The sequence below is a fragment of the Egretta garzetta genome, unplaced genomic scaffold, assembly GCF_000687185.1.
Source record: "Egretta garzetta isolate BGI_Z169 unplaced genomic scaffold, ASM68718v1 scaffold615, whole genome shotgun sequence".
Taxonomy (NCBI): Eukaryota; Metazoa; Chordata; class Aves; order Pelecaniformes; family Ardeidae; genus Egretta; species Egretta garzetta.
In genome coordinates this window covers 790,242-803,708 of record NW_009259857.1, presented here as the reverse complement: position 1 = coordinate 803,708, position 13,467 = coordinate 790,242, and the positions used below count along the sequence as shown (strand labels likewise).

The 13,467-nt window shown below is 54.7% G+C and overlaps 1 protein-coding gene across 1 annotated transcript in view; it reads right to left on the bottom strand.

The window, feature by feature from the left end:
• Positions 1-2,670, bottom strand: part of LOC104127339 (integrin binding sialoprotein) — a 5,350-nt gene extending 2,680 nt beyond the window's left edge. Inside the window, exons 1-4 of the mRNA XM_009640004.1 lie at positions 2,617-2,670; positions 2,486-2,536; positions 2,287-2,358; positions 2,041-2,097 (exon numbers count right to left, since the gene is read on the bottom strand). Coding sequence (XP_009638299.1) covers positions 2,041-2,097; positions 2,287-2,358; positions 2,486-2,536; positions 2,617-2,670 — 234 coding nt within the window. The remainder of the gene's footprint in view (positions 1-2,040; positions 2,098-2,286; positions 2,359-2,485; positions 2,537-2,616) is intronic.
• Between the last annotated feature and the right edge of the window lie 10,797 nt (positions 2,671-13,467).

Sequence of the window (13,467 nt, the reverse complement as noted above, 5' to 3'; positions counted from 1 at the left end):
GGGCTGCGCCGGCGGGGTAGCCAGCTGCCTGGGTGCCAGCATGGGATGGCTCCTGCAGGGACAGGGAGGGAGAGGATGGGGCAGGGCAGGTGGTCAGCAGCGGGAGCAGACCGCAGCCCTCCCAGCAGTGAGGGGGCATGCAGCATCCCCACACGGCATTTGGGCACTGCTCTGCATTTCCTGCTTTCCCACGGGTCTCGCCCCAGGCTGAAATTGAGAAGCTGCAGCAGGGCAGCCTGAGCCATGCAATTAAGTGGTGGTGGCTGGAGTCGGGTGTTCCCATTCTAGCTATGCATTTTGCTTTACAAAGCATCTAAAAGTTTGCTTGTGAAGTTCCTTTCCCAGTTTCCAATAAACAAAGCCAGCCACGGGCACACTACATGTGGACACACCACACACCAGGTGTACATAGCTGGCAAGAGCGTGACAGCTCAACACCAGGCGTGAGCCCGAACCCCACCAGCAATAAGCCATCAGCACCACTTGGTCCCAGAGACCAGGCAGCAGAACGGGTCTCTCGGCGGGGTGCATGGCAGTCCTCGCAGCTAAAAAAGGCAATAACCCACGAGCGGAGCCGAGACCAACCACCGAGGAACTGGTGTGGCAGCTTACCCAGTCCCCAGGCTGGGAGGAGGAGCACCTTGCTGCTGGCAAATGAACCCAGCCATGTCAGGGAACACGCGGGGCCACCGACATCCCTGCCCTGGGCAATCCCCGCTGCTTGGATGCCAAGACCAAGGATGCTCACCCTGACGTTTTGGGCCAACTCAGACACTTAAAATATGGGTGCATCGCATGCCAGAGAAAACCCAGGCTGTTTTCCTCTCCACTTGGAGGAGCCACCAAATTGCACGGTGCAGCTGTCTGAGCTGACAGGAGCGATGCCCCCATCTAGCAGCCAATATAACGGTGCTCTTGCATGCCTATAACCGACCTTGGGGCCTTTCATCACGATTTATCTTGCTGACCACCCCCTGCCAGTGAAGGCACACAGCATCCCTGCCTGGGAACAGCCACTGCTCCGGTGCCCTTGAAACGAAAGGGGCAGCCCCGAACAGCAGCTGCTTCCTGCATTTCACTTAATTTCTTCCTGGGGAATGAAATTCCCCCTTTGGATCTCTCATCCCACTGCTCAAAGTTATTCCTAGTGATCGCAGTGGTAGCGGAGAGCAACAGGCAGAAAGGGGCAAATTGCAGGGAGGTGCTGGGGCTGGCAGAGCACCCCAGCCCCAAGTGGGCCTCCAAGGGGGGTTTTAAGACCATATGCCCAGGCTTACACTCCTGTTAAAAAGACCCCTGAAATTAGCATTCAAATAATTAAATGAAAAAAAACAAAAACACAAGACGTGATTAGACCTAACACACAGGTTTCCAAGCATGCTGGATCCCTGTCTCAGAGCACCCGTGTGCCTGAGACTGCTGGATTATTTTTGAGCACTTGCAGCCTGGTGAGGCACAAAAGACCTTTGTAACCCCTGGCATTTAATTTTGGACCTGGGTGACTCTCGCAAATGCAGCGGTGCCTGAGCTCATATTGACCCAGCGGACAGAAGCAGTGTTACCATCTGGGCTGGTACAAATGTGCATTTCCCAGTATAGCATCAGCCTGCATCCCTCCACAGGCGTGCGGAGCCTAACTATATTTTCCATAGCAGTTTTATCAGCACTGAAGGGGCAGGTAAGAGGAGGCCCTAACAGCGCCTTTTGCCTTGCAGGTGAGCCTCCCTGCTTCTGCCCTTTGGCCCGTCCTGCTCCTTTCTGAGCCACTGAAAATGGAAATCCAGAAAGTTTGTCTCAGGGTTGTTAGGTGCATCCCCCGCCCAACCTCTTTAAAAAAAAAAAAAAAAAAAAAAGAAGAAAAAGGAAAAAATATACAAAAAATAATAAAACAAAGCCCAGAGTAGAAAATCCAGTCGCATCCAGAGTACAAGGCTGTGGGCGGTCAGTGGCCACAAATGCTGATGAGCAAAGACTATAAAACCAAAGAAAGTTCCCAAATTCCCGTATTTTTTTTGTGGGCTGCTGGTTTGCTGTACTCACCCCCCCTTCCTCCTCCTCCTCCGAGCCGTCCCCCTCTTCCTCTGATGAGTCACTGCCCTAAGGAGAGGGAAAACCAAGCCGTAGCAGGGCTGGCGGGTCTCCATTGGTGTCACGAGCGTGACAGCCTCAGCCCAGCCCTGCAGGCTAGTGGCAGACAAGGCGGAGACCATGCCCCCATCTCATTTGGGCAGATATCTCTGCATTTGTTGGACGGCGAAGCATAAGCAACCCCTCCAAAACACCCACCTGGTACCGTCGCTGCGGGGGATGCACATAGGCATATCTGTACAGGTAATACCGGTGCCTGTTCTTGAACACCTACCAGGAAAAGAAGGGGGTAAATCCTGTCAGTCTGGGGGCTTGGGTACAGGAGTGGCCGAAACGTCCTCGTCCTCAAGGCCAGCGCCGCATGGCGCTAGGCACGCAGGGTGGGGGGACCCCCTACCGCATTTTCTTCTGAGTCATCCGACTTGGCTCGCCGCAGCCAGCTCTTGACCTGGGGGAAAGGCTGGGTTGGCACACACCCCACACCAGCCCCGGTGAAGCCGGGGGGTCCCCCAACTGCCCGGCACTCACCGAGAAGGCGCACGCCATCCCCACCAGGCAGGCGAAGACCAGGGCTGTCCTCATGGCTGCTTTGTCTAGGAACAGCGAAACACAGCGAGGGCTCGCTTTTCAGCTAGGAAGCACCGCCACCACCCCAAACCATATGGGTGTTTGTGTCCACAGGGGTGAGCGGGGAGAAGAAAGGCTGATCTCCAGCCACTTTTCCATGGGGTCACGCACCGCTTTCCCTGAGCAGGACTGTTCGCTCCCGCTTCCCCATCGCCTGCCAGCGAGCAGGGAAAGCCAACGCCTGCCAGGGATGCGGTGGGAGCGGCCGGCAGGAGCGCTGCCCACTGCGGCTGCCCTCCCGCAGCCCTGCAGCCCGCTCGGGCTCTGCCCAGGGAGCAACGCCCCCAGGGATTACACCTCAGGGAGTTTAACCTCATTGAGGAAAAATAAATAAGCAAACAAATAAATGAATATAATTGGCTTCTACAGTCTGCCATTGACAAAAATAGCAGTGGCAAGGCATCGATGCAAGGAGCACCCCGTAGGCATGTCTGGGGACGAGGCTTGGCTCTGGGCAGGTCCAAGCTGCACCCCCTAAGCACCAAATCCTGGCCTGCCCTCCTCCATCCCGGCCCCAGCAAGGAGCACATCCAACCCTTCCCGTAGTGCCCCAGCCTCCCCCCAGGGAGGGATGCTCCTGGCATCCCCCCGCGGCTCAGTGAGGCCCACTGACCTTCCTTTTTCCTACCCTTCCTCTGGCTAAACCCACCATCAGCTGTGCTGAAGTTTTGGGGGAGTTGTTTATATTTATCAGCATTTGAAGTTTCCCCATCTTCGTTTAACTCTGGCTGGAAAACAACTGTCCAAAGCTAGCTTCCCTGGCCATGCAGCGAGGCTCTGGATGCCCGTGCCCTCCACCCAAGCGCTTCGTGAAGCCACAGAGCCGGGAAAGGGCTAAAAGCAGCATCCAGCCCCGCCAGCCAGCTGAGCTCCCCATCCCCCCCAAAAAGCAGGCAGCACCGCACAACCCAGCTGGGAAAAGCAGCAGCAAGCTTACCGCGCCACAGCACCGATGGCTACCCACGGAGTCGGCCGGCACAGATTTCCTCCCGCCGGGATATAAGGTCTATTCTTGCCTCCCCCCCACCCCCCAAGTCAGACGCCGCCCTGCCCGGAGTGACGCCAGCTCGACAGCGTGTGCCAGAAAACCCCCAAACTTCAACGCCAGCAGATTTGGTGCACAAACATAGCGCCCCACACCGCTGCCAAACCCAGGGAGGTTTGCACCACGCCGCTTAATTGAGGGTATGGCCTCAGAGGAACGGCCAGGAGGCCGGAGGGTATAATAACAGTCCAGGTTTAAATTAAAATAAATATTGGGAAATCTGTTCTTGGGGGGTGCCTACCTCCCTTTTTGGGAAATTCTGTCACTGTTTTTTCAAGACGACAAAAAAGACCAACCTCAAAGGCCCGTCTGCATGGTCACTTGGGCATAGCTATTGTCAGACAAAAAAAGACTAAATCCAAACAAGTCCCTCTCCAGGCTGCCTGCAGAGGTGAAACAGGCCTTGGGAAGGGCAGGAAAGGAAAGGGGACTCAAATACAGGTATCACCAGTCCCCCTTTGAGAGCCATTTCTGCCACGGTGGTGCTACAAAACGCACATCCGCTTCATTTCTCATGCCCTCCGAATCACACAGACCCATGCAGTGGCCAGCCTGGCCCCCCAATCTCCAAAATCAGGTATTCCCCAGCTGAAATCTGGCAGCTCTGTAGACATTACGAGCAAAGCAGAATAATTCCCTGGGAGAAAGAAAAAAAAAAAAAAAAAAAAAAGGAGAAAACCCACCCTCATGGCCACCCAAAGCTCAGTGGGGACCTCGGTGGCAGCATAGGGCCAGTGGCTGGAGCCCACCCCTCCTGCCCTGCGCCTGATGGCAGAGGCTGGGGGCACAGGGGTGCTGTGGCTGGCCCCCTGCACCAGGGACATCCTTTCTCCTTCCCCTATGCTTATCGTTTCCTGCTGGGATCTCAGCTGCCCAGCTCCCCAGTGCGCCTCTGCTCCCTCCTTCCCAGATTTTTCTTGCGCTCATGGGCAAAGGCCCCTTGCCGCTCCTGCACGTGCCCAGGCTGCAGCAGCTCAGGTGTGCAACTCCTCGCCGAATGCAGCTTTGCTTTCCACAGTGGCAAGGAGAATTGCAAATCCCACCCGATTCCTTTAGCCCTACAACCCTCAGAGAGGGAACGGCGGGGCTGGAAAATGCATGCCTTCAAGCAGGTCTGTGATGTGCAGGTTAGCCAGTGATAAAGCTGTGGGAATGTAGGGCAGAAAAAAAGAAAAAAAAAAAAAAAAATTGCTTTGCAGTGGAAGACCTGAACCCTCGTGTTTCTGCTCTGGGGGCTGCGCTTGCCTCACTCACATCCAGGGAGCCCAGTTTGAGGCTGAATTTGATGGGGAAGCAAAAGGTTTTCAATTAACCAAATTCCCAGGTTAGGGACAGAAAGACAAAGCTTTTTTTGTTGTTATTTTGTTGTCTTGCTCATCACCACATCAACAGGTACATCATGGGAACTCGCTCAGTGCTGACAAAACACCGTGCCCATCACACCTTTTGGGGAGGGAGAGGTCCCTTGCAGCCCCCCGGGCTCCGGCAGCCCTGGCAGCAAGCTGGGCCATGTGCCTGCCATGCAAACCCCGGGGCTGCAGGGCGCAGCTGCGCCTGCCCCATGGGCTTCAAAGCCCCTTGTGTCACCCTGAGGAGCCGTAATTACAAGGGAGGCCTGGAGCTGGCCGTGGCTTCCAGCTGGCGCCTCAGGCCAGGAAAACCCACACACATTTAAAAAAAAAAAAAAAAAAAACCCAGGCCCAGAAAACCCCACACAAAAAAAAAAAAAAAAAAAAAAAGCAGCCATGCAGCTTTCCGATGCCAACGCAGCAGCCTCTGGTAAAGACACTGGCATCGTGAGGGACCTGGCGCCCCCTCAGCCCCATGGGTCTGGGGCAGCTGGGGGGGCTGCCCTGCTGGGAGGTGATGTGGGGGGCATGGGACAGGGTCAGCCCTGCTTCCCACTGCCCCCCGCCACCGTGGGCTGCCCAGCACAGGAGAGCAGCGAGCATGTGCCCAGCTTTGAGCTTAAATTTCATCAGGGCTAGGGAACAGAGAGTGCTGGTGGGAGGTGATTTTTAATGTAATTAAAGGGCTGCTGCTCCAGGCTGCTTAAAAAAAGAAAACTGTCTAAAAACGTGCATTTCACCCAAGATCCCTAAAAAGCACCGGGATAATTAACGTGTGCCAAAGTGCCGTGCGTGGCCAGCACCTATGTTTAGCTCCTGGGCCAGGAGCGGGTGCTGCCTGGGCAGGCCACTGGCAGCAGCAGCCTCACGGCACCCTGCAGGGAGACCAGCAGGGAAGTCTGCCAAATCCATTCAAGATGTTTCCATTTAAAATAGTATTAATAATAAAAAATAAATTTGAAAAAGCATCACATCTCAGGGTTGGAGCATTGGTCTCTTAATGCTTTTGCAAGAACTCTGGCTCTCCAAGGCATCAGGGCTTGGACAGGTCACCTGTTTGTCCAAAAGCAGCATTTGGTATCCGCTATTGAAAGCAAACGCAGGATCCGACAGCTTCACGAGAGTAATCTCACCTTTGTAGATAAACAGCTGGAAACGAAACACGGAACAGCTCACCTGCCTCCAGGCGACATGCCAACAGGTGACATTAGCAAAACCCCATTTTTTGGGAGTACGTTGAGATGACGAGGCAGGCGTGCAGCATGCGGCCCACGCGTGCAAATGCAATGGTTTCACTCCTGCGCTCTCATCAGTTTTTTTTAACACGTACAAGTAGGCTACTGTGTTGCTCATTACACGCTTTGGCGAGCAAGCCCGCTCCCCAGGCCCTGCGTGGGCACATGGCTGCCCTCACACAGCAGACGATGACCAGCCCCCCCACCCAGGCAGATGCTGCTGAGCCCCAGCCCCACTGTTGGTCCCACCACCCAACCCTGGTGGGCTTTGCACCAGCCGCTGGCACCAGCTCTGTGCTGCAACCGGGTGGGCTTGCACCCGGCATGGCCTGGCAAGGGTGCTGCATATGGTTTTGATGTAACTGCCCGATCCCGTGGAGACCTCATGGTCAGAGCGTCCCTGTCAGGAGCTGTGTCAGCCTGTGCCAATGTCCAAATTTAATTATTATTTTTTCAGGGTGGTAAATGAGCAGAGCAGCGTGCTCCTTGTCCTGCCTGGGTCCACCGCGGGGCCGAGGCTGTGGTCGGGGCTGCACCGTCCTATTTCCACGCCCTGGAGCTATTCTGGAAGCAAACCTCAGGGCCAAAAATAAGTAAAGAAAACAAAACCAGAAGGACACTTTGAGCATGGTGGGGAAAGGCCAAGGTGCTGCTGCAGCCAGGGAAAGGGGCACCCCTGCCATGCAGCACAGTGGCCAGGGCACCTCTGAAATGTGTGTGGGGGGACATGACGACACTGGAGGCAGAGCTTGCCCCAGCTCCCACCTCTCCCCACCTGTTTTCAGGGACAGGAGCATGTGTGCCACAGCCACAAACCAGGGAGCAAAGCGATGAGCAAGGAGCAGGTGCACCAGCAACAGCATAAGAATAAGGGGTTCCCCTCTTATCCCCCTTACCTCTCGTGGCAGAAACCCAAATGCAAGCCAACATTGGCTGGGCACACAGCTTGCTTTTTTTTTTTTTTTTTTCCAAGCAATTGATTTTAGAATAAAAGTGTGAGGGGAGAACACCTAAAATGCACCACGTATCAACCTCAGTTATCAGTACACAACCTTTGTATATTGGCCCCCTGCAACCAAACATTTTGTATAAATTTCCTTTTTCTCTGAGGCAGGAAACCAGATAAAGGAAATTAATTCTACTTACGCACCTGGCAACATGCGGGCCACGAGTAGCTCTGTAATGCAAGCTCTTTGAGGCAGCCTGAACTCTGGGGAATAGAAACCCAGCAAATCAGTGAGGCAAGGTCACAGCGTTATCGCAAATCCCAGCACTCGCCAGGTCCTCACGTGTCTGAGCAGTATCTGTATATCATATTTCCTCTGGTTTTTTGCTTTTTCTTTTTTTTTTTTTTTTTTTTTTTTTCCCCTCCAGGAGGAAGAAACTGCACGCCAGCTAGAGTAAGTTACCAAGACTGGTCCTACCACTGGTCTGCTGCCTCCATCCACGTGTGAAAGCCCTCAAACCCAGCCACACGACAGAAACAGGAGGAAAAACCCCAAATACACACACAAAAAAGGCCCCATTTGGGGGAGGAGAGCAGGCAGAAAGCCTGGGTTCATTGCAGAGGTACCCACTGACAACCTGCACACCCAGCTCAGGAACTGAGCTCTCTGCCAAAGTCAAATCCGCGTCGCTGGGCAGTCAGGCATCTGCATGGCATGGAGGCATGCTGCTCCCCGGCCGTGCTGGTGGGTGGCTGCCTGCCAACCCCCCTGCCACTGCGTGCCCTGCTCGAACCTGCAAAACACCCTGCGTTTGGGCTTCAGAAGTTGCCATTTGCAGCGGAGGCAGAGTGCGCGGCGCGTGCCAGCGGGGAAGCGCTGCGCTTGCACTGCTTATTTGTCGCTGTGTACGGACACGAGCTGCACACCACTTGGACATGTATCCATACACACACAGAGAAGCACATGTCTGTGGCAATAAGTACCTTAACACTCAGGCACTCATTTTATTTTCAAAAAAGGCGGCTTTGGAAGTTTGCACACTATAACGTACCTACTCTTTGCTCTGCTGGTGAAACAGCATCGGGTCTGGGACAGGAGAGGGCAGGTGCTGCCTCCGCTCCCCAGTTGCAGGTTCAGCTCCTGTTTTCAGAAACCTGATGCCTTCTGCTAAAACAAGACACGGGCTCTTTGCAGCTTTCTATTTCAGGGTGTGAAAACAGAAAAACCTGAACTGCAAACTACTTGCTCACTCTGCAGCTTTCAGGTCTCCATAGCAGGTTTGGGGGGGCGCAGTACAGGCAGATGCTAACGCTTGCGCTTTATGTGCCATCCTGTGGCGCCCGGCTCCTTGGGGCAGTGCTGGGGGACCACAAAACTCCCAGGATGTGGCTGAGCCGGGGCAGGGAGAGTTTACTGCCATGCACTTCAATGGCAAATAAGGGAGCTGGAAGAAAAATTTCCTTATAGCATTCAAAAGGTTTGTAATATTTTGGGGTTTCACTGAGGTCAGAGGCTGCTTTCCCACGGCTGAGACATTTCTTTTGTTCAGATTGATGGCAGCAGTGATTCCGTCAGAGGTTTTTCCTCCCCATTGAAAAGGGCAGAGAAACGCAATCAAACTCTCCCGGCCTCATTGCACGCTTGTTGAGGAGTGGTTCCCATCACAGAAATCCATCACAGGGGGCACAGAAGGAACAATCCATCAGACCGATTCTTCCACAGATAGTCCCATTTTGCTAAGGACAAACAGGGGCCAAGGAGAAGCCCTGCAGCCGGCTGTGGCTCTCAGCCCGCCATGGGAAGCCCAGGGTGCTCGGCTGCACTGCTGGAAGAGCAGCTGCTGGATGGAGAGGTGCTCTGCAGGTCGTGAGGGTCTCTCTTTCTCCCACCAAAGCCAGGAAAATAAGGGGGTTGAATAACTGCAGCTTGCGTGCTGTGGCCGCCCCGAGTCCAGCTGCTGGAGCCGGGCTCGGCACTGCTGCCTCCCACCGCTTTGGACACACCAGCTACTTATTAAAAATAGAATTTTTTCTTCTTGGAAAGGACAAAAAAAAAAATAAACAAGAAACCTTTCTTTTAAGATGATGCAGACTTGTGTTTTCACAAACCCAAATGCAACCAAAAATATCTGCTTTAAATCCCCATGCTGATTCCGGGATAAATCACTACGTTCAACTCTAGAGGCCACCCCCAATGCACAAAAAATGCCATGTGGGTGGATACGAAAAACGCGTACATTGACGTGGGCATTTTTTGTCCTTGCCCAACCCACCGGGCAAGCTGACCCTTACAGTTTCATTGCACCATGAGCCCCAAATGGGACGCAGACACCTCCAGTGACAGCGGAGCCTGTGGCCAACCTTCCCAGCTGCTTTTCCTGCCTGCCCAACAGCAGAGAGTGGGAACACTCCCCTGGGATGCTCACCATCCCCAGGTACGTGCCACAAAAACCAAACACACAGGCTGCTGATAAAACTGCCTTCAAATCCTCAAAGCGAGCATCTCTTGCCACGCTACCTCTGGTCATCCAAAACCTCACCCTGTGAAGCGCTGCCCACCACCAAGCCCATCCAGATAGCAAGCAGGGGGGCCCCACTCGCACATGGATGAACAGCATTTGATGGGGATGGCCCAGTGCCACCAGTGTCCTCAAAAACCTGCCTGTCCTTGCAGGCAGGTGCTGGAGGTGCTGGGCACGTCCCTACGCGGGGTCAACGTGAGTGGCTCCCTCCCTGCGGCCAAGCAGGGGGTTTCCCCAGCGAAGGGCTGAGCTGTCCCCCTGCCATCATGCCCGGGAGGGATGGTCCCGTGGGAAGCCATCCCAGCAGGACTGGCAGGCAGCAGCAGCTCTGGCACAGGCCCCCCAGCCTTTGGGGAGCAGCCAGCCAGCAGGAGGCAAATTTCAGGCACTGCTGGAGGGGACACGGGTGCAACTGCAGCACATCGCTGGGAAGGCACGCGGAGGGGACCCATGTGCGGGGGCGTGTGTGCAGCCGGCTACCCCTCCAGCATGGGGTGCAGCGGGGTGCCGCATGCCCCTTTTGCAAGGCACACACTCCTCCCACTCAAACTAAAGCCAAATCAAGCCAGCTTTAATCTCCGTGCATGAACAAGAGGAGGACGAGCACTCGCCATCCCCTTTGCGGGGGGGTGAAGGCGAGCGGCCCCTCCCCAGCTGTGCCGTGCTGCTGCTTGCCCCAGGGCCACTCGCACAAGGATGAGGACGGACAGAGGGTCACGCACAAACTGCAAGAAGCAACTTCACAGAGCCTGTTTCACCCTGCCCTTGCGATGTCTCTGCCATCCTGCTCATGGGCTGGGCTCACTGCAGAGCTGCGGGACACCCCTCGCTTTCCTGAAGGGACCCAAAAAAAGCTTCCTGCTCCCCATCCCCACCGGTTGTCTCCATGCAAACACCACCTCTGATAGCCCCAGGGATGCAACCCAGCCCAGAGACAGAGCCGGCACCTGAAACATCCCCGCTTCCCGAGCAGCAGCACCGCTTGCTGGACACAGGAGAGTTCACAGCAGCACCCTACGCTGCGCGGAGGAGCCAGCAAACACATCACTGCTGTAATTTTAAGCCAAAGCAACAGCTGTCACCCAGCCCTTTTTGCACCTCTGGGCTGCAGCCAAACCCTTGCAGCAAACCCTGTCTTTTACCCCAGCGATGGGGCTGTGCACTGGCATTTTGGTACCCATGACCCTGACAGGCTTCATCACTGTCACAGCATCCCCAACTTCTCACACACCTAATGCAAGGGGTCCAAAAAATGAGGGAGAAGTCACAGCTGAGGTATCCACTGTGAAGTGGGGAGCAGGGGGGTGGAGGAGGCAGGGAGGCTCATTCCAAGGGCAGCAGCGTAGAGAAGCTGCACGTTTCAGAGCTGATCTCATACAGAAGTAGAAAAAGCTTATGCAGAGTGGAAATGAAAATATAAATTCCACTAATACCCAGACCTGGTCAGCTCCCAGCTTTTATAGTGGTGGAAAGAGCCTACAAATTAAGTGCAGTTTTGCTATAAATAGTAAAAAATTGTTTCCTTTCTTTACTCATTCTCAATTTTGGTATTGCAATGCCCAGCAGTGACAGCCCTGACCCAAGGCAGCTGAAATGCATGCACTCACTCACGCCAACCCCTTGGAAGCTGCCTCCTGCAGAGCCACAACTCTGTGCTGCAAAACCCTACAGCTACACCACAGCCCACGCCTTCCCCCATTGGCATCGATACCCGCACTGAGCAGCTCATCATACACACAGGAACAAGTAAAAAGGACCTGGTTGGGATTTTAAACATATAATGTGTTGTTTGCTTGCTTGCTGGTAGAAGAAAAAAAATAAAAGGCACACTGAGTAAAAGAGGTGTTACCCATGATCTACCAGCCCACAATAACCCCTTTTCCCTTGCTCACCTGCAGCTCTGCAGGGACCTGACACCAGGGGCCACTGTGGGCTCCCAAAGCCAGTGGCCCAGGAGAGCCCCCTGCCCTGGGGCATCTCCTCCCCAGCACCTCAGGAAGAGCAGAACACCACTTGCTCACATTGCAGCAGGTGATGGCCATAATATGGCAAAGGCCCAGTCCTGGCTCATTTTGGTCATTAGCCACCCACTGCCACACCCACATTAGCCCCCCCACTGCTGGGTCACCTAGGGGCAAGGGTGGCCCTTGGGGCACCTGGAAATAGGGGGGTGGGAACACCCCTCAGCCTCTGCTTTCCTCCTGTTGCGACCCCCTCTTTGGGCTACCCTGGGTAGAATGAGACAGATCCCCATGAGGTTCCTGAAATCCCCCTGGGGCAAATTAAGGTGAAATGACACCAAACGATCTGTTACTGGCTTGTCATTCTTTAACAGGTGATTTTGGATAATTCAGGAAAGTGTAGGTTTTCCCTGCAATGCCATTAATCTATGCCTTACCTTATTTACTAGAGATACAAAAGAGTAAAACAAAAGGGGGTAGGGGGAAGAGAGAGGGAAATCCATCACCAGTCCAGGTCGCAGCATCAGCCCAGCCAACGGGCGGGTGTGTCCCTCTTCAAGTTTCCCCCCTGTCTGGGGATGGCTTCTGGCTTTCCTCCTTTGCTTAGACACACCTTCCCCCCTTCCCATGCTAAAGAGCATGCGTGCTCCGTCTGGTCCTCTTTTGAGTCGGTGGGTGCATTTGTGTCGGTGGTCGCGATCTCCCCCTGCCCGAATTACCTTTTAGCTAAAAGTTCACGGCTCGGCTCGCCGGCCGCCCTCTCGGTCCCTTTACCTGCAGAGCATTTGAGATGTCTCGGAGGAGTGCTGGGCGCCACCGCCCCTCTCATCGAGCCCGGTCCTGTCAGCTGCATTCCTTTGGGACAAACCGTCCCTTGTGTCAGGGGTTACAAGGTGGCCTTGGTGTGAGATCTTCCAGCTGGTCTCCTACACCCCCTTGGCCCAGCATGCTGTGGCTCCCCGTGCAAACAGCCTGCCCTTTGCTCCTGCTCGCTCCAGTCTGACCCCAAATCACAGCACCCAGCTGCCCCGGGAGAGAAAAAGCAACACCTCAAACCACACCACCCTGGAGTTCGATGGTTTTAATGGTAATTAAAGAAATCAACAGGGTACGTTTCAGCATTGAAATACAAGTGCAAAGAGGATGCAATATAAGGTTTTCTGTACATTTCTTACAAAATATTACATACATCCCATCCTGAAGTGGTACTTCACGCACTGCTGAGCCCACACACCGCGTGTGCGCACCAGCTGTAGCTTCTCCTCCTTATGTGCAGCACGTGGAGCTAACGGAAAGCTCCCCTTGGAGCCTGGGCAGACACTTTTAGGGCAGTGGTAGGTAAATACAAGGGGTGAGCGCAGGGACCTTTCTGCCCAGCATACCCCGGCGCAGCTCCTGGGGCACTGAGCCACCGCTGTGCCCTTGTGGCAAGCGGGCAGCATCACCCTGCTGGCACTCGCAGCTCTCAGCTGCTCTCCGGTTTGGTATAGGGAATGGCTTTTCTTGCTGCGGTGTGGCGTTTTCCCTGTGTCTGGCATCACCTCCCACTTCGCACCCCCCGCCGAGCTCTGGCGACCCTGCCTCCATTTTATCCGCAGCATCTTCTCAGGAAGAAGTCAACCAGGCTACATAGCAAATAAATTAAACCCCTCCTCCCCCTATGCCCCCCCAGCGCCGAGGCTGTGGGGCACACG